The sequence below is a fragment of the Vigna umbellata genome, chromosome 9 (genome assembly GCF_029865625.1).
Source record: "Vigna umbellata cultivar VRB3 chromosome 9, Vumbellata_1.0, whole genome shotgun sequence".
Classification (NCBI taxonomy): Eukaryota; Viridiplantae; Streptophyta; class Magnoliopsida; order Fabales; family Fabaceae; genus Vigna; species Vigna umbellata.
The window spans coordinates 19,968,023-19,991,832 of record NC_142173.1 but is presented as its reverse complement, the minus strand read 5'-3'; the positions used below and the strand labels follow the sequence as shown (position 1 = coordinate 19,991,832).

The 23,810-nt window shown below is 30.9% G+C and overlaps 1 protein-coding gene across 1 annotated transcript; it reads right to left on the bottom strand.

The window, feature by feature from the left end:
* Positions 1 to 19,805: 19,805 nt before the first annotated feature.
* Positions 19,806 to 21,398, bottom strand: LOC124842288 (U-box domain-containing protein 8). The gene has a single exon (XM_047318747.2). The coding sequence runs from the start codon at positions 21,210 to 21,212 to the stop codon at positions 20,106 to 20,108; it is 1,107 nt and encodes a 368-aa protein (XP_047174703.2). The 5' UTR covers positions 21,213 to 21,398; the 3' UTR covers positions 19,806 to 20,105.
* Positions 21,399 to 23,810: the final 2,412 nt, after the last annotated feature.

Here is a 23,810-nt window from a genome sequence, read left to right as displayed (position 1 = left end):
AAATCATGAGTCTAAACTGTGGAGAGATATTCTTCTAATTCACTTTCCAAACTATTGAAGCAAGACTCACAAAGAAAACCACTTCCAATTTGAATCAAGAAAAATTCTACAAACACTCACCATCCAATAACAACATCTGCAAAATTCTCCAGTATGGTGAAAAGTGCTCCAATAATCCTAAAATATATAAAACTTAAGCACAATTTTTGACAAGGTATCACTCAAAAAGCTTTCTTCCCCCAACTTCCCCATGAATATTGCAAGCTATGCATAAACCAACAACAATTCATCATTCCTATCTTTAATTTTTCTTCCTTTAAATTCATTTTATTATATGTAATTCTCAACTCCATTTGCAAGAAAAAGAACACCCATTGCACACCAAGCTGATGCCCACTCACTAAAAACAACATTTCACTTATTTCACCAAAACATCGCCACACCAAATTCGAAAACAAACAAAATTCAAAAAAAAGCAACAAAAACCCTAATATCGCAATACAAAAAACCAACCTTAAATTAAGAACACATACTTGACCTAGCATTCTCAACTTCCAATTTGAACAAAAAATTAACACACTATTGCACACAATTTTCACAAAGAAAACCACTTCCAAATTGAACGAAGAAAATCACTTTCAAATACCATATTTTCACGTCATTGTTTGTTCAAGTTACCACATATGCCAAAAGCTAAAAATTCATTCACTAATTTTTTTACATGGACACTCCACTATTAATGATTTAGACACCGTCATTACGAAAATTAGGACCACATTGAACACTTCAAAAAGTCGATTCCCACATTGAATAAAGTGAACGAAAATAGAGACCAAAAGTGGTATTAAGCCTTATGGTTATAATAATTACAAAAATTATTAAATAATCAATAGTGCAGTGAGAAAGTAATGAGTTAAATTGATTCAATTTGGTCATTTCCCTTAGGTTTGTTTAAGGCATTGAGAAAGTGATGAATTGACTATTTGTAATGGACACGTGCCCCTTTTTATCTCCAAATCCTACAAACAGGAGAAGTAGAGACAACATCAGTGGTGAGTGAGTGACATCACAACTCAGGTAAGAGGAAGACCAACAATAGTCTTGACACTATTGTGGCAATGACCTCCATTTTGCAGTGGTGTTTTTGGTGGGGTATGATGGTTTCAAATATAGGCATTAGAAGAGAAGGATGAAGAAAAGATACATATGAGGCCTTCAAAGATGACTACTGCTGCCATTAATGGCTTTGGCTAGTAGAGGTGGTGTTGCAGCTAGTCTTGATGATGCTCCCATGACCCACACATGAGGAGGATTTTCAATTCGTTCTTCATGGATTTAAAATAGTGATTAAAGATGTTTAGTGTATGAAAAGATAATTATAAGTTATTTACATTTTTATAGGTTACATGAATTTGAAATCTTATAAATTTAAGAATAAATATATGTATTTTAAGATTAGTTGAGTTTATTGAGTCTTTCGAAAAGAAATTTATTGGAAAAATCATTAGTTAAACTTATATAAGTGATTGATATCATTCCTAACTTATCATCTCTAACTCGACATGTTAATTTTGTTTATGTAAATTACACATCTAAGTCACATTTTGAATTTATTACTGAAAAAATTAAGTCGTATATGCATATGACGACTTCGACACAAAATAAAAAATAACTAAAAATTGTGCATCGCATTGATAACTTCAACTTAAATGAAATAAGGACTTAAGTCATACATCACATTAGTTACTTCAACATAAATTAAAGAATAATTGAAGTCGTACACCACATTGACAACTTCAACTTAAATAAAATTAAAACTGAAGTCATGCCACATTAGTGAAGTTATGCACCACTATGACGACCTCAATTTAGACCATTTTAATTAATTTTGTTTTCTCTTCAAATACATTTTATTTTCTATTAGAACTTACGTGCAATTCAAAAACTTGTTTTCTATAGGGTTTATACTAATTGCATTACATGGTAAAAAGATGAAAGAATCTCTTCCATTTGTTGCCATGTTTTAAATTTAGGTATTTTATTTATTTTTCAACATAAATAGATGTGTAATGTATATAGGACTCAAAATGACAGTCATCCCACAATTGCACTTTTGGAGACGTGGGTGTAGACCATTAATTACTACTGTATATTAATATGGTGGCATGTCATTTATCTCAATAAAACAATTAGTATGGTAATCATTGACAAGAATATATATTAAAGCTTTTGATATTAGGAAAGTTTCAGTTATTTTTTTATTTACGGTGAAATTGTCAATGTGATACATGACTTCGGTTTATGTTTTTGTTTAGGTTGAAATTGTCATTTTTAGACATGATTTGTTGAAGTCGTCATTCTTATACATAACTTCATTTCAATGTTATCAAAAGTTAAATTGTCAATATGACTCTATTTAAGGTTAAAATGGTCAATCATTTACATGATTTTAATTAAATTGATTAAGTTAATATTGTTAAAATGGTTAAACTTGAATACAACTTCAATATTATTAAAAAATCATGCTTCCATGACTTTTTCATCACAAAGTCATCAATCATATATGACTTAATTTTTTCGATAATAAATTTAAAATATGATTCAAATATGTAATTTACATAAAAAATTAATCCAAATAGGTACAAAAATTTCTCTAACTTACCATCTAAACTAAAATCTTAAAGACCAATCTTTTCTTTACATGATACTTAAGTTTATAACTTTCGATTTAACTGTTTATTTTTTAACTTAACTATTTTTTAATTATAAAATTATCTACAAAATAAATAAAAAGTATTTACAATAAAATTGTAAAGATTATTTATATTTAATTTTATAATTATAACAAAAGTAACAGATATGAGTTTGAGAGAATGATATTTCAGTGATGTATTATCTGAAAATACATTTGCATTTTGAATTGATGACTCTTATAATATTTATGTTACCTACAGCCTATTTGATTGTAATTTGAAGGGTTCCAACGTCTAATACACTCTTTGGGTTTTTGACGGCTACAACGTAAATGATGATTCATTATTTGGTTTCTTTTGTTGAGTATGTCTGTCGAAGGTGTGTACACTACTAAACTTAAAACGTACTTCGTTTTAGTTGTTGTAATGATTTTATAATACTTTTTTGACAATTTGGAGTGCTTCTTCCTCCAAAGTCAAAGTAGTTAGTTACACACACAAATGCTAAGCCTAAGAAATCAATCTCACCCCAACATTAAGCCCTATTCATATCTTACTAAAATATCGTCAAAGGTGTAAAAACAACAAGCTAAAGAATCTTTCATCTTCACTAAGATAAGATTTTTCTCATTTTCTTTATTATTATACGTACGTCAAGTTATGTAAACTATTACGTGTGAAACTAAATATTTGTGAATAATATAATCCAACAAATTTTGTCAAGAATTATTTTTACACTTAGATATTCTAAACTAGTTTTATTTTTATTTAATTTTTAAGATGTTCAACTGAGAGAAAAAAAATGAAAATAGAAGATAGGTGTTTTGTCATAAAATAAAAGAAAGTATTTAAAAATTAAATAGAACAATAAAAAATACATAATTATGAAATAAAATATTTAATTATATTGTTGACCCAATCGTTTATAGTATATAAACTTTTTTTTTCAAATGCTTGCTTATTGGATTATAGGATAATCAATTTTTTTTCTTCTTTTGTGGTAAGCATATAATTATTATATTTAGGGTAAAAATACTATGAAACTATTAAGTGTATTTTTGAACAAGTCTCCTATGATAAGGTTTGGAAAGCTTTTGTCTTCGTAGTTATCTTATCACTAGTAAAAAAAGTCTTTTTTAACGCGCTATATACACCTCGATTTTACTGAAACCGAAGCATATAAAAACGCGGTGGTATTTTCGTAAATATTGAGTGGTTGTATGCCTCAGTTATATATTAACTGATGCCTATAAACTTTACTGTCTCGAGTAGAAGGCAAACCGAGGCATATAATATAAAGTTTAAATGATTTAGGCACCGGTTTTGTGACTGAAAGGGTTTAGGCACCGGTTTAAATTTGACCGAGGTAATACCCTAGGTTAAAATCACGAATTTCTCTCTCGCACTCTCGCACTCTCGCCCTTTGCCCTCTCGCACTCTCGCCCTCTGCCCTCTGCCCTCTCGCCCTCTCGCCCTCTCGCCTCCAATTTCTCTTCTCCACCAAACCCTAACATCAGGGCACGCCGCAAGCCGCCGTTCAACCCTTGCCGCAAGTCGCGTTCATCCCTTGCCGCAAGCCGCCGTTCAACCACGTCGTCGGCCGCTGCCGTTCCACGGTGCTCGAGAGAGGGATCTCCTCATCGCAAGCCTTTCATCATCACGGTAAGCCTTCTGCATTCACAGATCTAAACCCTCCGTTAGGGTTTCTTCTCCTTTTCACCATTTCCCTTCGATTCCACCGATTAAAACCTTGTTTTCACCGTTTTGAAACTTTTTCCACCGATTAAACTTTGATTTACACCGATCAATCGGTCCAGAATAAGTTTCCTTTTTCTTCTAGGGTTTCTAGGGTGGAAGAGGGCTTTAAGGGCGGCGACGGCGGCAGTGGATGGAGGTTTACGAGCAGTGGCGAGGCTGTTGTTGTTGGGGTCGAGGAGGACGAGGCGTTTGCAGAGGCATGCGGGACAGAAGCCGGTGAAGGCTTCGTCGGGGTGGCGGGGCAAGAGGTGGAGGGACGGTGGGCCTGCGGCGGTTGGGGTTTGGAGGAGCAAAAGCTCACACGGTAAATCTCCGGCTTTTGTATTTTACAAACCTTTGGACCTCTAACCACGCCGTTGGGGGAAGAATAGAGAAACTTGGCTTTCTGTTTCACCATGTGCGAAGAGGAAGAAATTTGGCTTCTTTGGCTTTCTGTTTCATCTCTGAGTTTCTTCTGTTGTTGTAATATTGCTTCTGAGTATGTAATTTTGCTGTTTCTGTAGAGAGAATTTTGACATTGGATGTTGTAATATTGACTCTTGTTTGATTCCTATTATGAAATTCTTGTTTGTTTTAGATTTTTGAACTGAAATTGGGAGAAATCTTTGGTTTGTTTGGCGTGACAGAATGTATGAGAATGAATAAACTGAGTTTTGTTATCTGAGTTCTTTCATTTTTAACGTTTTTCAGTTTGGGATTCTGGGGTTTGAAATTAGAATAATTTAAGAACCCAAACACGCTAAAGAAAAAAAAAAGATCCTACTACCTCGGTTTAGGTTTTAACCGAGACCGTAGAGACAAACAAAATAACTCGGTTTGGAACCGAGGCAAAAAGGCTACCACTTTTTGCCTCGCCTGAATATGTCTCGGTTCAAAAACCGATGCTATGAGTGAAATTAACCGGTATCGTATCCTCTTCCTGCACTAGTGTATGATAAAGTTGATAGTTCTTCGTTCAGAAATCAAGATCAATAGTAATTTAAATAAATTTTTCTCTTTTTACTGACTTTTTTTACAAAATTTCAAACTTTAAAACAAATATTTGGAATACGATGATTGATGTTAAAGATGTAACTCCAAAATTGAAACTTAGAAAATATTTTCCCTTTAAAAATATTTTATATTATATTTTTAATTTATTTTAAAGTAATACCTTAATTAATAATTTATATAATATTTATTAAAAAAAGTAAGTTTAATTATTATTAATTTATTTCAATATTGTAGATAAAAGTTGTTAACTAAAATGTTAATGTTAATTGTTTTTCTTTTCTGTTTCTTTAAAAGAAAACAAGCCAGAATTTAATTATCCGGGAACTGAATTTCTGCTACATTTTTTTTACACGAATAAGAACAAAGACTTGGCACCCAATAACTAAATCATAGTACAACACAATATTATGACACAGTATGATATAAGGGTTTGAGACAAAGCGGCTTCAAAACAGGGTTTAGAGTTTTAAGATGGTGAAATGGAAGAAAAAAATATAATGAGACTGGTTAGTTGTTTCTCTTAAAACTATAAAAAGAAAACTTAACGTTTACTAGCTTTTAGTTAACGAATTTTTATAATATTCTTAAGAAATAAAGATAAAAAAATATCAATGTATATATAAATTAAAAATAAAAATTTATAAAGTTATAGGATAGAGTTATACGGATTAATTTATACATTTAGTTTATAAAAAATGCTAATTCTATATTTTATTTATTTTCTCTCTTAAAAGTTCATATGAAAAACTCATTCAATGAGATAAAATAAATTAGTTAATGTATGCAACAAGACAATGAAAGTCACTTAGGAAAAAATGGATGCGCTTAACGAGACCCAAAAATCAACCACATGCTCCACCGTGAGGCTATCCTAATGGAATGAATGACGACTTGGTCATAGAATTTGTCTAAGGAAGGCAAAAGTATCCATCACCACATAAATTTGTAATAAATAATTAAGAAAAGTTTTTTTATATGGATTAAAAAAAATGTATAACAATTTTCAAATTGTATAAAAATAGAGGTATAAAAAGTTTTAGACATTTTATGAGTTCAAAAACCAATATACCGAAATCAGTATAAAAAGTTCACTAGGAGAGAATAAATTTATTTTTGATTTAGATTTTTTATATTGGTTTGATAGTTAATTAGTATAAAAAATTTGACTTTTTATAATGTTAAAGCATCGATCAGTATTAAAAAGGTAATTTTTTATATCAATTAGTGTTATAGCTAGTATAAAAAGTTATTTTTTATACCACTTCAAGTATTAAATAGTATAAAAACTGACATTGTTATTTTCAATGTCAAATTTATATGTGTTATCCACATACAAATCTGCATAAAATTCAATCTTAGAATAATTCCATAATGCAATCTAAATATATATACAAGGAACAAAATAATCAATGTACTTCCTATTATTTACACATCAAATAATAGTTTCTAAAGTCAATATATAATGAATACATATACTATTTACCTAATATCATCTATAAACACTTAAAAGAAAAACAACCCACTACTCCCCAACATCCTTTAGGACCTCTTATTCTATTAGAGACGCGTTACTGAATATCTACATAATAAACATTTTGAGTCAACTTATAATGATAATGATTTAAGATATTAATTATAAAATATTAATGTTACCAAATTTCATGAGTTAATAACGTTTGAAGATATGATTTTCTTCATGTGAATGAACTACAATTTCTTTTTAGAGACGATATGTATTCCCTACAACCTCAAATAAGTCTCAATCACTCTCTAAAATTTAATGTACATTGAAATGAATGTCAAATATGAAACTTAGTAAAATTAAATTATGTATACTTAACAAATAAATTACTAAAAAACTTACACTTTTAGTGTACTTTTAATTGCCAAAGTGTGAGGTTTCTTGTGTAATAAACACAAGAGAACTACAAGACACTATTGAGGAAGAATTACTAGCAATTGTTAGTGACCCTTGTAGATTCAAATAATAGTAAACAATAGTAGTGTGAAATAAGATTTACATAAATAAAATTGTATTAATAAAAAAACACATTTATTGTTGCAAATAAAGTGCTAAGTAGACTTGTTTTTTTTCCTTTTCAAAGGCCTCTAAGAGGTACTTTTGCACCTCTTTACCTTTATTCCCAACTCCTTCAATGACAACAGGGTCAATAAATCCATAAATGTGATCATTTTTCCTCTCAATGCTCATCCAATGTAAAATGCCTTAAACATTGAAAATGAATAATGTTATAATAACGTATTGAATATATTCAAACTTCATAAAAGTAAAAATTTACTTATAGCAACCAAAGTTGTATTACTGATATACATAACATATCAATGTCAGAGAAAACTTCAAAAAACATCCCTACGACATATAAAGAAAGAGAGAGAAATTGTCTTGTTTGTGACTTCAAGAGACATTTGTAACTTTATAGGAGAAAAAGATATCTTCTCTACCAATGCACCAAGTTGTTCTAGAATTGTTTGTTCTTGCAATTGAGGCAACGATTCATTCACATCTTCCTCCCCTTGTGCTCCAACTTGGTATACATATATTTAAAAACTTATATAAGATTCGTATACAATTACCAATAAAAGCAACAAAGTGCGTAATTAAAATAGTTACCTCCATTACAATTGATTTTGATAATTTGACTGACCAAAGGGTAAAACTTCCAAAGGTGTGCCACTGTCTGAACCTCCTAAGTGGGCATAGGGACTTGAGCAGTAACATCTCGAACGTCTACAACCACCACCCTCATATATTAATTGTAATGTTTTCATGGTGTATGGTTGACCCCAATGTATACATTTTACCTAAGTTAACCAAATAATATTTGTAAAATATATCAAATAATGTAATTCAATAAACAAGTACATCCAGATAATATAATTAGACAAAATACCTAAGACCACTAAGCATTATAAGGCATCATCATTGAATAGCTCATAGTCTACATTAACAGTGGGAGAAGCCTGTCGAGGGGAAACATCATAATTCCCTTTTATGCTTATACAAAGAGGAGAAGGTTGAGGGGGATTCCTAGATTGGCCTAAGTAAGAGGCTAACTCTGCTCGTACTTTTAATGACAACTATCCATTCATGTCATAGTACTTATTCTTCAATTGTGTTTGCATATCACTGTACTCCTTTTTCATCTCGTTGATCTCATCCTTAATCTCCTTCCTCATCTCTTATCTGATTTCTTCTCTGATACCCTTAAGGACCTCCTCAATGACATGGGCTTTACAATGATAACTTGATGGAGGACTAAAGAATTGAGGGATGCCAACAAATTTTGCAGCACCTCGAACACGTCTAGGATGCTCTAGACGACCAATGGAAATCATGTCCTCACGACCCTCTAGAGTGAAGGTACCTTGTGTGCTCTACTCCACCAACTCATCCTACAACTAAAAATTTGAAGTTAAGTTAACCAAATATGGGAGATCATATGTTTTTAATTTAGATGTGATAACTCCTCAATTTTCCTATTTTTTTGTGCTTAGAAGTTAATTTTAGTTTTTTTTAGTTTCTAATTTTCTAGAATTAGGATAGTTTAGAGTTTTTTTCTTTAATTTAAGAGTTTTGTAAAACTAGTGTTAATTTTGTGTTTTTAGATGATAAATAGTGTTTTTAAATAAATAATATTTTGCACTTTTCTTAAAATTTAAAAATAAAAATGTTTTTCTTAGAGTTTTGATTTTATAGGTTTTAATTTCTCTTTTTGTTGTTTAACCATTTTTCAACTTCTATCTTTTTGCAGGTTAGCCCCTGGTCAACTAGGTTGGAAGGTCAATAACAGAAGCAATGTAGGTTGGTACTGAATTGGGCCGAATTGAAGTGGGTCAGTGCTAATATGAACCTTTAGTGAAGTTCACTGTTTTGAGCCACTGCATTGTGTTACCAATGAGAAGCATTGGTGTCTTTAAGATATTATAGTTGTGATGATGTTATAAGATGAAGACTTGAAGACTCTTGTTGTAGTTTCTTTAAAAACATTTTGTAGAAATAATTGTATAGGAATAACTTTATTTATGTAAGAACAATTAGAAGTTTTCCTACTTAGAAAATGTTTGCGTAGATAATCGATTATTTGGTGTAATTATCGATTACCACGAGCCTATTTGGAAAAGAGATGCTCACGCAAATAATCGATTATTGCTCAAAATAATCGATTATCTTTGTCTGATTCAGTATTGCCCAGGTCGCACAAATAATCGATTATTTCTCAAGATAATCAATTATCACTTTTTGAAAACCCCATAACGGACACAAATAATCGATTATCACTGGCATTGGTGTCTTGAAGATATTATAGTTTTGATGATGTTACAATATAAAGACTTGAAGACTCTTGTTGTAGTCTCTTTAAAAGCATTATGTAGAAATAATTGTTTAGGAATAACTTTGTTTATGTAAGAACACTTAGAAGTTTTCCTACTTAGAAGATTTTGCGTAGATAATCGATTATTTGGTGTAATAATCAATTATCACGAGCCTATTTGGAAAAGAGATGCTCCCGCAAATAACCGATTATTGCTTAGAATAATCGATTATCTCTGTCTGATTCAATATTGCCCAGGTCACGCAAATAATCGATTATTCCTCAGGATAATCGATTATCACTTTTTGGAAACCCCATAATAGACACAAATAATCAATTATCACTTATGATAATTAATTATATTATGCAGTTGGGGCTGTCTTTTTATTTTCTAAACCTTGGCTTATAAATAGAAGTCTTCACAACTCTTAGAAATCAACTTTTCATTTGAAAGTATTAGAGTTGTGTGCCTAAGGAAAGCTCTCTATGAGTGAAAAGGAATCTAAGCCACTTGAGAATACATAAACGCTCTGAGGAAGTTTTCAAGTGTTAGAAGTTCTTAAATGAAGTCTTGTGAATAGGAGAAGATTGCGCTTAGTGTGTCTAAGGTCGAAGCAGTTCTCTTCAAGTTGATTGAGCAGGTTCTTCCGTTCGTTTGTCGAAGGAATGTGTTTTTTATTCTTTATTTTTATTCATCTGATTGTAATTGTAACAACAATATTTTAGTGAAAAAGTTAATCATTGTTTATAGTGATTAACGACTGGACGTAGAATCTTTTGATTCGAACCAGGATAAAATATTTTGTGTGATCTTCTCTTACTTTACTCTTGTTATTTACTAACTGTTCGATAAAAGTTCTAAGAGGAAAAAACTATTTTTAAAAGAACCATTTTTATCTTGGCTATTGACCATAAAACCTCTTTCCGCTACGTAAGACACTGATACCTACACATTGGAGGGTTGAACGTTCAAGTGAAACGGTGCAAAAAATATCCAAAGAACACCTATGACGAAAATCAATCGGTCAAAACGAAGAGAAAATCACACCTAAGCACTTAATCAACGTAAAATGGAGGAAAAAATGGAACAAATGTTGAAGATGATGGTCGAGAGGAAGATGAGAGAGTAGACTGAGAGAGCAGCAACGATGCAATAGTGTTTGACTATGTCCAAAATTGACTTTGTTCACGAAATTTAACCCTAGAAACATGTTATTACCTTGATTATTTTATTAACCGAGACAATAGAGGCCATATGACCTTGATTCTATTAAGAATCGCTGCCTAAAGTCTCTAAAAAAAATATTTTCAGTTATTTTATGCCTCAATTCGCGGCATAACTAGTCATGAGTACGCTATGGCATCGATTCTCTAAACAAATGAGGTAAGAGACCCCTTTATGCTTCGGTTCTTTGTGAACCGAGACATATATGTGTGCGGTAATTACAAAAATGTCACTGCGCCATTTTATGTTTCGGTTCCAACGAAATCGATGTCAAATACGCGAAGTAAAATCCATATTTTTTATTAGTGAGATATGATATATATGTTATGGTTGTATATATTGTCTTATAAATCAATGTCATGTCATGACACGTATTGGACGACTCAACGATTATATTTTGAAATATTATTGTACCAAAAGTTTTTATTCATACTAATGAACATTCTTTTTGAGACCTTTGTCTTTGTCATATTTTTCTTAATATTTCATATTTTATGGTATATAATGGAATCAATAAATATCATAGGTTTGTACATAAAAGAATCAATATTTTATATTTTCTTTTGAAAAAACATTTTATATTTTTTGAAATATTTTATTGAAATTTTTTTTTAAATTTAGACCATATTTAAAAAAAACATTATCTATTAGTGTCTAACAATAGATAACGTTTTTTTAGAAACGTTATCTATTAATAGATAGCGCTCACATATATAGTGCTTAAAAAATGTTATCTATAATAAAAAAACGTTATCTATGTACTTTTTTGTAGTAGTAAAGGGGTACAAAAGATATCTTATGTTATAACCTTGTTGTTTGTTGTAACTTATAGCCAAAGGATATCCTATTGTCATACCTTTATATTTTTTATCCCTTTCCTAGTAAAATTATTTATGTATATTAAAAATTCACACAAAGTACCAGCATGCCTAGACTATAAGTTTCTAGCAGTTGGATAATGTAAAAATAAATGGTTGGTAAATTGGAGGATAGTGGACTATATGTGTAAGGAGGTTTAACACACACATATAGATCTCCACACTGGTAAGACATTGTCGCAAAGTTTTTGGTATCACTCCAAAAGGCCTCTTACCAATGAAGGTATCTTATGTGTATATAAACTCATGTTCATCTCTTGGTTTTATTTGATGTGAGACTTTGTTTATACCTAACAATCCTTCCTTCAAACAAAAGATTGTGGTTCTCCACCTCCCCTACAGCGAAAGTCTTTTCTTAACCGAGTACACTGCAACCCATGGTGAGCATCTCTTTGCCCTCTTTCACGATCCATGGTCATAAATCTCTACACTGGTAAGATATTGTCCGCTTTGGGTCAAGCTCTCATGGATTTGCTTTTAGTAACATTCCAAAAGGCCTCTTACCAATGGAGGTATCTTATGTCTATATAAACTCATATCCATCTCTTGTTTTTATCTAATGTGAGACTTTGTACTTAACAATATATAGTCATCGTTTTAACTTTGTATATTTTGGGCTATGTAACCCAATATATTGTTGTGGTGCTTTAACTTTAGAATGGGGTTGTTAAACTTTTGGTAAGCGTACCAATAGTCAACTATAGTATAATGATTTTTAAGTAAGAGTGTCGAACCCATGAGGAACAGTTTCGATTAAATAGATAAATTGTTATCTCAAACAGTATATATACAAGGATGTTCAATTTGATTCATGATGGATGTTGATAAATAAAACTACGTTGCGTGAAAGTAAAATAATAACAACAAATAACTTAACGAAGATTAATATGAGAACTTGGGATTGAATTCATCTATCTCACTCGTCTGCAATCTGGATGAATACAAACATATAGCAACTGAAATTACCAACATTGATGCAACACACCAAAGTCATTTATATTGATTCCTGGCATATAAAATTCATAAGAGCAGTTCCTTGAATATTGATTCCTCACATATCCAACAAACTGTCCAGTATTATATTCAAGTGTTATATATTCAAGTGTTATAAGCAATTGATAAACTGAAATCTATCCCTAGCATCACAGAATATCAAGTATTCTTGCTCAGATCAGAGTTTTAGAAATACTTTCCAGTCAAGTCTAAAATCCACATTCATGAAACTATTGTTCAGGTAGAATCAAGCATTAAGAGCAGAACAAAAATACCAATGTTGAATAAAAACAGAAATGCTATATATAAATATCACCAGATTACATTCGAGTTGACATTCAATGGTGGCGATTGACATTCTAAGAGATGAAGATGAGAATCCTAAAGCTAAAATGGACGAAAACCTCTTTGGATCGCTCTGTGTCTTCTTTTCTCTGCAGCTTTCCCCCCTCTAACTCATGAGTATATATACTGCTCGAATTCTCGCTTAAGCTAAATTATTCTCGCTTAAGCGAGATGAAACTTCTTGGAGAAGATAGTCATTCTCGCTTAAGCTAAATTATTCTCGCTTAAGCGAAAATGACTTTAAAATCAATGGTTTCCTGGATGAATATCTAGCTTAAGCGAGATCATTCTAGCTTAGACGAAATGTTGCAAGATTTACTCTTCTCTCTTAATTTACCTGAAATATATAAAAAATATGGATCAATTATTTCCTTTTAATCAACAACTCAGAAACATGTGATTACTTTTCATCTTTCTTAGATTGGGGAAAATTGATACAAATGTACCCAATTCAAAACAGAAGTGCCAATATTCCATATGAAAATTTACTACTTCTTTGCACTTATCAACTCCTCCCAACCTAGCATCTTGCTTATCCTCAAGCAAAGTAATAAGATCCCAACATCTTTTCAAAACTCAAACTTTGAAATTGGTTATTTGATAAATCAATTTCATAGTCCTTAAACGACAAATTCTGCTTTTCAAACTATAGATTCAAAATCAGAAGCAAATGGTAAATCCAATTATTAAATAAAAGCAGGATAGGATATGTTGTTTGTTAGGATAGTTTTCACTTTTTTCTTTCTAACATTATATATGATTTCTCATCAAATGCTAATAATTTTGTTTGTTACAATATTATCAACTGTCTAGAAGAAGAATATGTAGAAGATTTATACTGGTAATTCGTTTTGTTATATATCTACTGCTGAGGTGAACATTATGATGCTTAAAATATTTATGCATCCACTTAGAAGGTACCATTATCAACTATCACATTAAGTCACTCATGGCATATATCGATAGTAAGTTGCAAAGCTATGTAATAGTTATCTAGGATGGTTTACTCGTAATATTGTGTTAAAATATATGAAGACTATGAAGATCACTTCATATATATATATATATATATATATATATATATATATATATATATATATATATATATATATATATATATATATATATATATATATAATAATAATAATAATAATAATAATTTATTTTTAATATATTATTAATTAATTATTATTTTATATTATAGGATATATGAGTAAAGAAGTATACTAAATGACTAAGATAATGAGAAACAAAATTAATTATTATTGTTGACCATTTTTTTTAATTTTATATTATTGAGCAATGTTATTTCTTATTTCTTATGTTTAAAAAATTAATTATATTGAATAATGTTTATAATTTATTTTATATAACAATATTTAATTTTAGTTTCAAATTATTTGATATGTATTTTATTATTAAAGTATTTTTATAATAAAATAATTTCAATAAAATGAAATAAAATAAAATGATTTTTAGTCTTAACGATTTTGAAAACTTCAACAAAGTGAAGTTAAAATCTTAATAAATAACGACGGTTTTGGAAACTTTTATAAATAACGGTGATTTTGAAAATTTAAGTAAATAACAGTGATTGTAAAAGATTCTAACAAGTAACGACAGTTCTAAAAATATTGTAAGTAGCAACAGTTAAAAAAAACCATCAATAACTATTTACTAATACTGTTTTTTTTTTGACAAATTTTGTAATAGTAAAAAATATATTTACCAAAAATTAAAACTGTCAATAATATAAAAAAGTAATCCTGATAAAATTTGATATTTTTAACCACAATTGGATATTTTAGCAATGACATTAACCAAAGAGGTATGAAATTGAAGTATTTTAGCCAAAAGCAATATGTATATTTATGACAGGTCAATTTTATCAATGCTATGGTCCTTCTCAACACTCTGTACTGTTTTAAGTAGAAAAAAAATTAACGTCGGGTAGATTAGATAGCTGTAAATAGGGTTTAATACCTAGAGCTTTCAAGTTATAAGACCACTATAAACACCTCAATTAATACTTAAACAGTGTCAAAGTAGTTTCACATACTCAGAAAATACTGTTGATGTAAAAGTACACAACCTGCTATTAATACTGCTATTTGTTCTAGAAATCAATCATATTCAAAGTTTTAAGACCTAGATTTATAAGACTTTATTATTTGATAGTGATATAACACAAGATCCTAATAATAAAAATTACTTTAAAAACATAAAAATCTATATAAAATATTAATAAGTATGTGTCTTATAAAATTATTTATTTTAATGAAAGTGATAAGACCTTAAAAGTACCAAAACAAAAAAGAAAAAGTAAGGCTTGTAGTATAATATTCTTAAGATAACAAAACATTATATATATGATACTAAATTAACAATGGTTGTGCGGTTAAATATATAAATAGAAACTAAAAATATAATTATTAACTGAAAAGTTTTAAACTAAAAATATAATTATTAATAATGCAATCTTCTTGTCAAAGTAATTAATTATTTTGATCATAATTAACAAACGATACAAAATTTTTGACGAGCTAATCACATATTCTTTAAGAGTATTTGAAGAAAAATAAGCCTTTAGCTTAAAAGCAATTGAGTCTACACAAAGATTATTATAGCATCTAAAATAGAAGTAATTAGACCTCGTACAACAACTAGATGATAACCACGAGAAGATATAGCACAAGATGTATTTACCATAATAATAGAAACTGAATACATTAATTTGCTAGACAATCTACTCAGACATTGATTCTAACATAATAAACCAAACATAATAAACCAATTCATTCTGAAAATATATGCTTAATTTGATGATATTGATACTATGTAGGAATGTTTAGAGAAAAAGTTGTTATTTGCTTATCAAGTTAAGTGCAACCAAAAAAGTATCATCTCAAAATATGCGGACCTTTGATAAAGTACTAATACAAGGGAAGTTTTACATTTCAAAATATGTCTAAGTTTTTAGATGCTATAAAGATCTTGTACTAAGAGAAGTTTTACAACATTATTGAATGTAACACGTAAAGTCAGGCAAATCACTTTGAATAATTTCTATACATAAACATTGAATAAGACCATTGGAATTGTGAGCAAATCTAGCCTTCTACTAGCGCTTTATCATACTTAGGTAGTTTTTGAGCTTACATTGCTTCGGTTGCACTCAATTTGCATGTAAATGACATTTTTTTATTTTCTTCTAATAATTCAAATAAATTCTTGTTATTGACAGAAATAAAAGTTGAACAATATTATGAAAAGGCAAATGTCGTTTCATAAAAAAAGATATTTTTATATAACTAAAATTGATTGAATATCCATTCTAAGACAGAAATAGTAATAATAAAAACATTTGCAATTCCAAGTCAAAAGATACATTGAAAATATTTATAATTAATTATTGACTTCGGCATACTCTTATAATCTACAAAGGAGAACTCAGCGTAATTAAATGTTTGAGTGAACCAAATGTTAGATTAAACGAGTATAAAAAATCAAACCAGTATTACTTTCTATTGCACCTATTCTGAACCTTTGACTATCCTTTATAAATTGTTTTAGAAAAACAATTTAACACATTTTTCAACCATGAAACGATCTTCTCAAATAGTCCAATGGCATTGTCTAATGATTTTAATAAAACTTGATAAAAATTAAATTGAAACCATATTTCAAGTGTCATTTGAAAAACAAGATAAATCCACTTATTAAATTAATTATAATATATATATATATACACACACACATGAAGTATGACAGAAGAAATACTAGAGTAACTGTATATGGAAGCGTACACTCTAACTAAAGTTAAGAGCTAAATTATAATTTTCTAATCCTGGAAGCATCTGAGATGTGACGCGATAATGTAAAAAAGTTTGGAAGAAAATTCTACGCACGCGGATAAAACCCTACACCACACAGTTAACGTATCCGGCTAGCTACCACCTAGATTCGTGAGCTACGCATTGTTTATTGTAATGTAAAGCCAATGGATTGTTTTTAGGGTTTTATAATAATCATTGCAACCATGATCCGATGCTACCTGCTACATCGTATAATATCAGTTTGTATTAAAATGTTTTTATGTTCTTAATCCCAAACATACCTAGGTCTGTTTAAGACAACTCTTTTAATATAAGAATGATCCCATAAATCCCGTTGCCCTCTCCTGCAGGGAATCGTTATGAAAAAGAAAACCCAGAAGCAAACAATCAAAAGAGGAAGACGCGAGGTATATGAAAAGAATCAAGATGTGTAGAAAGGTACCAAATGCCAGAAAAAGTGTGCTGACCAAACCAATATTAGGACAAATGAATGGTGTTTGATAGTGTAATACACACCACTAGAGTAAAAACTAGTATAAATAAAGTGAATCAGAAATAAATTCGGTCAGAATCGTATACCCTGTAACAAACCATTGCACTAAATTCTGCATCAATATTAATCCAGGACATTATATAACATGTAGTAACGACTTCAGGTAAAAACTTTGACGTCAAACCAAATTACCTGCCAAATACCATCATTGGAAACACAAAATTGCTTTGCCATCCGCACTACAAAACCGAACAAAGTAGCAACTTGCCCGGTGTTATCTGCTGAAGTTTAACCACTTGGCAGCCTCCTTTTAACAGGTGGAGATGCGTGCATAGGTATTTATGTGTGGGAAATCAGAAAACTTTATGATGCAATTTTCCATTAAATCAGCCCAACCAAACTGTAGAGCTAGATGGAATGCGTATTGGAAATCACTATGAATTCAAAGCACAAGGAAAATACTGCAAAGAACATATACTCTGAACATCCTCAGTCTTCAATTAGTATTTCTGAAATTTTTAACAATATCACAACTGATAGACAATTAACACATAATTAGAGCGAAGAAAAGTCTTTCCCCAAGACATGGACTAAAATTTTGATATTAAAACTTATATTAACAACATGGCATGGGTACAAACCACTGAAACCCGTGTCAGTGTACTCAATTGGCGAAAAATGTTTGAAGTACTAACATATTGCAGAAAGTATTTTTTTTTGTAAGGCTGCAATAAGTTGTGCAAGGACCAACTATTCATAACTCTTCCCTTACTCCAAGACAACGCATTTTTTTAATGGATGAAGCAATTTTATTGCATGGGTGAAGTTCTCAACGCTACATGCCAACCACAATTCAAAATACTTAAATATTAATAAAGCAGCACTACTGATCATATGATACAGGGCCCTAACCCAATTTGTCAACATATCTTGTAAAGAATTTAGCAAAATGCAGAAAATGCTTCGGACTAACCCATCAGTCCCCTCCATTTCAAGTAATCCTCATCTTGAGAGTATAAAAATAAAATGTTCCAAAAAAGTCACAACCTTATAGTAAGTCCACCAATTAATAAAATTTTAAAAAATGGACAAAAAAAATTAAATAGTAATCAGAGCAAAATCCATATAGAAGAGAATGAAGTTGTCAGAAAATTGAAAGTAAAATGACAACCAGTGGTATAGAACTATTAAACATAAACCACTAGTTCTAAATACTTTCACAGCCAGTGTATTTGACGGCTAAAAATGTTTTCCTGTGACCTTTTATGTTCATATCCATATGATATTAGTAGTGACGTCTTTCGAACTTTAGTATTTTCTTTGTTGCCATCTGAAAAATTCTTAGTAAGAATTTTCACGGATAAACTGAACATTTACTTGCATACATCATGATAAAATAAACACGTTTTCCCAAATTGGCAGGCCAACATCGTCATTTGTTGTTGAACACAAACATTAAGAATATTAAGAACAAAGCACTAACTATTAAGAATATTAAGAATAAAGCACTAACTATATCAGATGGATTTCTAAAATTTCATTTGTTAGAAATTTATTTCATACATGTACATATTCATACGCAAAAATAATTCAAAGTCCAGAAGTAATCATATTGATGAAATAAAATGAAGGACATAAAACTGAATGAACAAACTGTACATGCCAGTCACAATTCAATAGAACAAGATATTTTACTTGCAATTGATATAGTAGGAATGACTGGTTGCTGAACACATCAGCCCCGTTAAAATATATCTCACAGGTAAAAAAATGCTGATATCCTATTAACATAAACAATAGCATTCCGGTCAAAATCAACCATCCAAAGCAATTATGGCTCAATGAAAACCATGTCTCATAAGTCTTGACAAATTTGACTTCAATTCTAGCCTGACAGGTTTTGTTTTCTAAACTTATTGAAACGCACATTTTTGTTTGATTCAGGAAACATACAGATTATACATATGGAAGAAATTTTTAGTTTGAAAATTAACTTGTTTTGTTGGAGAGGAAAGCACTGAAGAAATAAAAATCTTGAAACATAACATTCCAAAATCATATCCTGAATTCAAGCTTCATTTCACTCACATTTTTTTCTTTCATTCAAACGATTCATGAGTTACACTAAAATTTCAAATGCACAGCAACAGAACTACTACTTACATACGAAGGAAAGACTACATAAAAAACAACTTGTAAGTTAAAATCCAGATGTTAAGAATTAACCCAGTAAAAATTACGAAGAAACCAGAAGAAATGTTCTAACTACGAAGCACTACAATTCAAAGGATTAAACTTTCCCATTCAGAACAGCCAAACTAACACCAGAGAGCTAGCCCATCATCATTATTCAATATACAACAACATACAAAAGAACCCTATCACATTCAAAACAAAAAAAATGATCTTCTTTCCATTTTGTACAGAGGACCCACCCAACATGGCAGAACCAATAAACAAAAAACAACAACTCACCTCCACTGAGGAGAGACAAACAAATCTTTCTTCCCATCAAAACTGATACTTCATACATCCCAGTTCCATTCATTTTCCATAATCACTCCACCCGATCGTGGTTGCTGTTGTTGCTACGGAGAGCCCGAATCAAATTACACGCATTCCTCCTTACCTTCTCATTATCATCTTCCACGAACACAATAGAAGCTTCCAGAACACCTTCTTCAAGAGCTAACAGCATCATTTCCTGGCTATACAAGCAAAGTGAAGTAAGTGCGAAAAGCGCATACTGAATCCCCCTGGAGCTTCCGTTCCTCAAAACGCGAGCTAGAATCTGAACACAACCGTTATAACCTTCCATTTGCTCCCTCCCTTCCTTACACTTCGCCAGAACGCCAATTACCTCAACGCACCGTTCCAATCCAATTTCTACGTTCCGCAACAGAATCGGCACAGCGCCGCAACTCACGGCTCTTCTCCGGTTATCCGGAAAGGAGCAGAGAGCGTAAAGCGCGGTGGCGGCCTCCTTCCTCTCCCTCCCTTTTCCGTCACGGAGTATCGCCACGAGCGCCGCGATCGCCGCCGGGAAAGCGCCGATGGTGGCCTTGTTGACCTCGACGACGGAGAGGCTGGTGACGATGGTGGCCGCGACGGCGCGGCAGTCAGGCGAAGCGTTGAGGAGAACGGCGACGAGGCGCGCGACGACGCCCTCGGCGACGAGGCCGACCTTAGAGTCGTCGTCGAGGGTGAGGTTGAGCAGAAGCGGGAGCGCCTTCTCCTGGAGAGCAGGGTCGACGACGGCGGCGAGGACGGCGGGGACAGCAGCTGAGTCAGCAAGGTGGCGGCGGAAGGCGGAGTCACGCTTGGAGAGGCGCGTGAGGTGGCGGAGGGAATCGATTTTGGAATCGGAGGAAGAAGAGGGAGAAGTGAGGGTGGAAATTAGGGTTTGAGGTTGGGAAATGGTTTGGTGAAGAGGAGGTAGGAGGGTATAGTTGGAGATTAAGCTTCGGAGCGCGTGGTTGGGAATAAGGGAAGGTTGGTCGGGGAGGGGCAACTTGGTAATTGGACATGTTCTGTAGCCTGCGTCTAGCCAACGTTGGATTGAGGAACGGTCGAAGGTGTGACCGGAAGAGAGGATTACAGGGTCCGACATTATTTCTAGGGAAATTGGACACTTGAAGTGGTCGGGAAGATGATGAGTCGCCATTTCTTCGGTCAAATTACGAGTACTACCCTTCAATGATGAATGGATGAAGGTTCCACAGTGAAGTTCTAGTGTGTGTGGGTGAGTGACTGAGTGACTGAGTGACAGAGAGAAAGAGAGAGAGAAAGAGAGAGAGAAACAGAGAGGGTTTTTGAGGTTTTTGAGGCCTCTATTCACTTTCCTTTCCTTCCGCCATAGATCCCTTTTAGCTTCATCACAGGTATTTTTTGGACGATAATACCCTCCGTTAAACACGGTAATCTCCACCAAGTGATTTTCGTGATTTTGGATTGCTTTTTCATACTTTTAAATAATTTATTCATCTTATTATTAAAACGTTTTATCTTTTTTATATTTATTAGAAAAAGAAAAAAAGTCATATCAACTTGAGTTTATTATAATTTCGTAACACATCTTTTAAATATTTTATATTCATCTCTCTTCTACTCAAATATTTTGACTGTGAAAGAGAATTTACACTCTAATTTAATTCGCACAAACCCTTATTATAATTATCTCATTAAGAAAGATAAATGAAAACTAAACTTATCATGCGTCATTTAATATACTCTTTAGACTAAAAGTTAATATATAGAAACAGATATAAAATATGCTATTTAAATAATAAAACATAACGCCATCTTATTTATTCATTTTACTTTTGTAAATGTCATTCTATTCTATTAGTATAAAATATCATTTTTAGTGGGTAATCCTAAATGCAATATAAATAAAATATATATTACTAAATTTTTTATTTTAACGTATTAAATTAATTATATATTTTCTATTTTCAAATTCTTATCGCATTCTTGACCACGCCATGTCCAATCTCATTCAAAAGAAAAACAAAATTCAAACCTCGCATACGTTTTCAGTTTTTGGATTTGTTATCATTGCTTCGAAAAATTAATATTAAAAAATATTCAAATTTGGATTTGTTATCATTGCTTCGAAAAATCAATATTAAAAAATTCAAATTTATGATAAGTTTATCTAATCCTAATTTTGACACTTTTATCCAATAATAGATTTTGTGAAATTGAGATATTATTTTTTTAGTAATTACTTTATTATATTTATTTTTATATTATAAATTAAATCGTGTGAAGAATGTTCAAAGAATGCTATAAGCTTAAAAATGTTTCGTAGTTTTGATTGTTGACCTTTAACGTTGGTATAAAGGTTTATTTAAAAATATTTTTTTTATGTTTGCATGTGCGAAGTATTTTAAATATTCTTAGTTTTATTAAGTTTTAATTGAGGATTTGAGAATGAGTTTAATTTCTTTTTGTGAAAAAGTGAGACAGTGGTTAATAGGTTTTTCTATTAAATTTTCATGTATGTTGATCCTTTAAAATTATTTTGATTTACATGTCAATTTTTTAATATAATTTTTCTTTGGGTATTTACTTTTATTAGAGAATTCATCAGTGTAATAAATAGATGTGTTTATGTTATGAAATTATATTAGATTTTATCTTCTTTATTTGAAAATTACATTGTTGTTTTTTCTTTTTCATTTTATGGTTTTGTTGTAATTGTATGGTTTTTCATGTACTTTATGATGATATTGAAGAAAATCTCTAAAACTTTGAATGAAGATGTTTGATGATATTTGAATATGTTTATAAAGATTCTAGTGTTTAGTATCTAATTTTCTTTATTCTTATTTGAACTCTTTAAATCAAGCCATTCCCTATGATAACAAGTGACTGAAATCTAAAGTTAAGTTTGAAATGAAATTTAATGATTTTAATCAATGAAAAGTTTAAATAATTGATGATTTTGTCTTCTAAGAAAAAAATAATTATTTAGATAAATAATCGATCATTTATAAGTTTTCTAGTTTTTCATAATACATTTTTTTAATCGATTAAAATTATTGTTTGTAATCAATGAACAAAGCATTCAATTAATTAAATTGTGTAATAAACAATTATAACATGTAGACGTTACAAAATATTTTAAAAAATATGTTAAAGATAATTTATTAACAACGAAAATAGTTTAAATAATTTATTAGGAGAGAAGGAAGGAAAAATTTATACAATCCACTCAAGGAATTAGAGGAATTAGAGAACTTATTGTGTGAAGGATTTTTGAAGAGATATGCACTATGAAGTGGTATGATGAATTGTTAGGCATGTCAAGTGTGTCTGAAACAAATGAATCTGTTGATTGGATAATGGAAGATATATTAGAAGACATTATTCGTGATATTAGAATACAATCCTTTATTGAAGAGGTTTATGAAAAAATGTCTACTGATGTAGAGAATCAATTATATCCTAGTTTAACTAACTTTACACAATTATAAGTTGTGTTAAAGGTTGATGAATTTAAACACAGTGAAGGGCAAAATTTTAAAAGCTTCATATAATTGCTTCAATTGTTAAAGGAAATGTTTGTTGAAAGCAAAACTTTACCTAATCGAATGTAGATATTTGTCTAATAGTAATGGAATATGAAAATATTCATGCATGTCCTAATGAATGTATTTTATATATAAAAGAGTTTGTAAAGTCAATAAGTTGTCTCAAGCATTGCAAACCTTCGTTATCTGAGCGAAACATCTCATGAAGATGACACCACAAATTG

Coding starts and splice junctions, on each gene's coding strand:
- LOC124842288 (XM_047318747.2), bottom strand. CDS start 21,212: ATGGCGACTCATCATCTTCCCGACCACTTCAAGTGTCCAATTTCCCTA.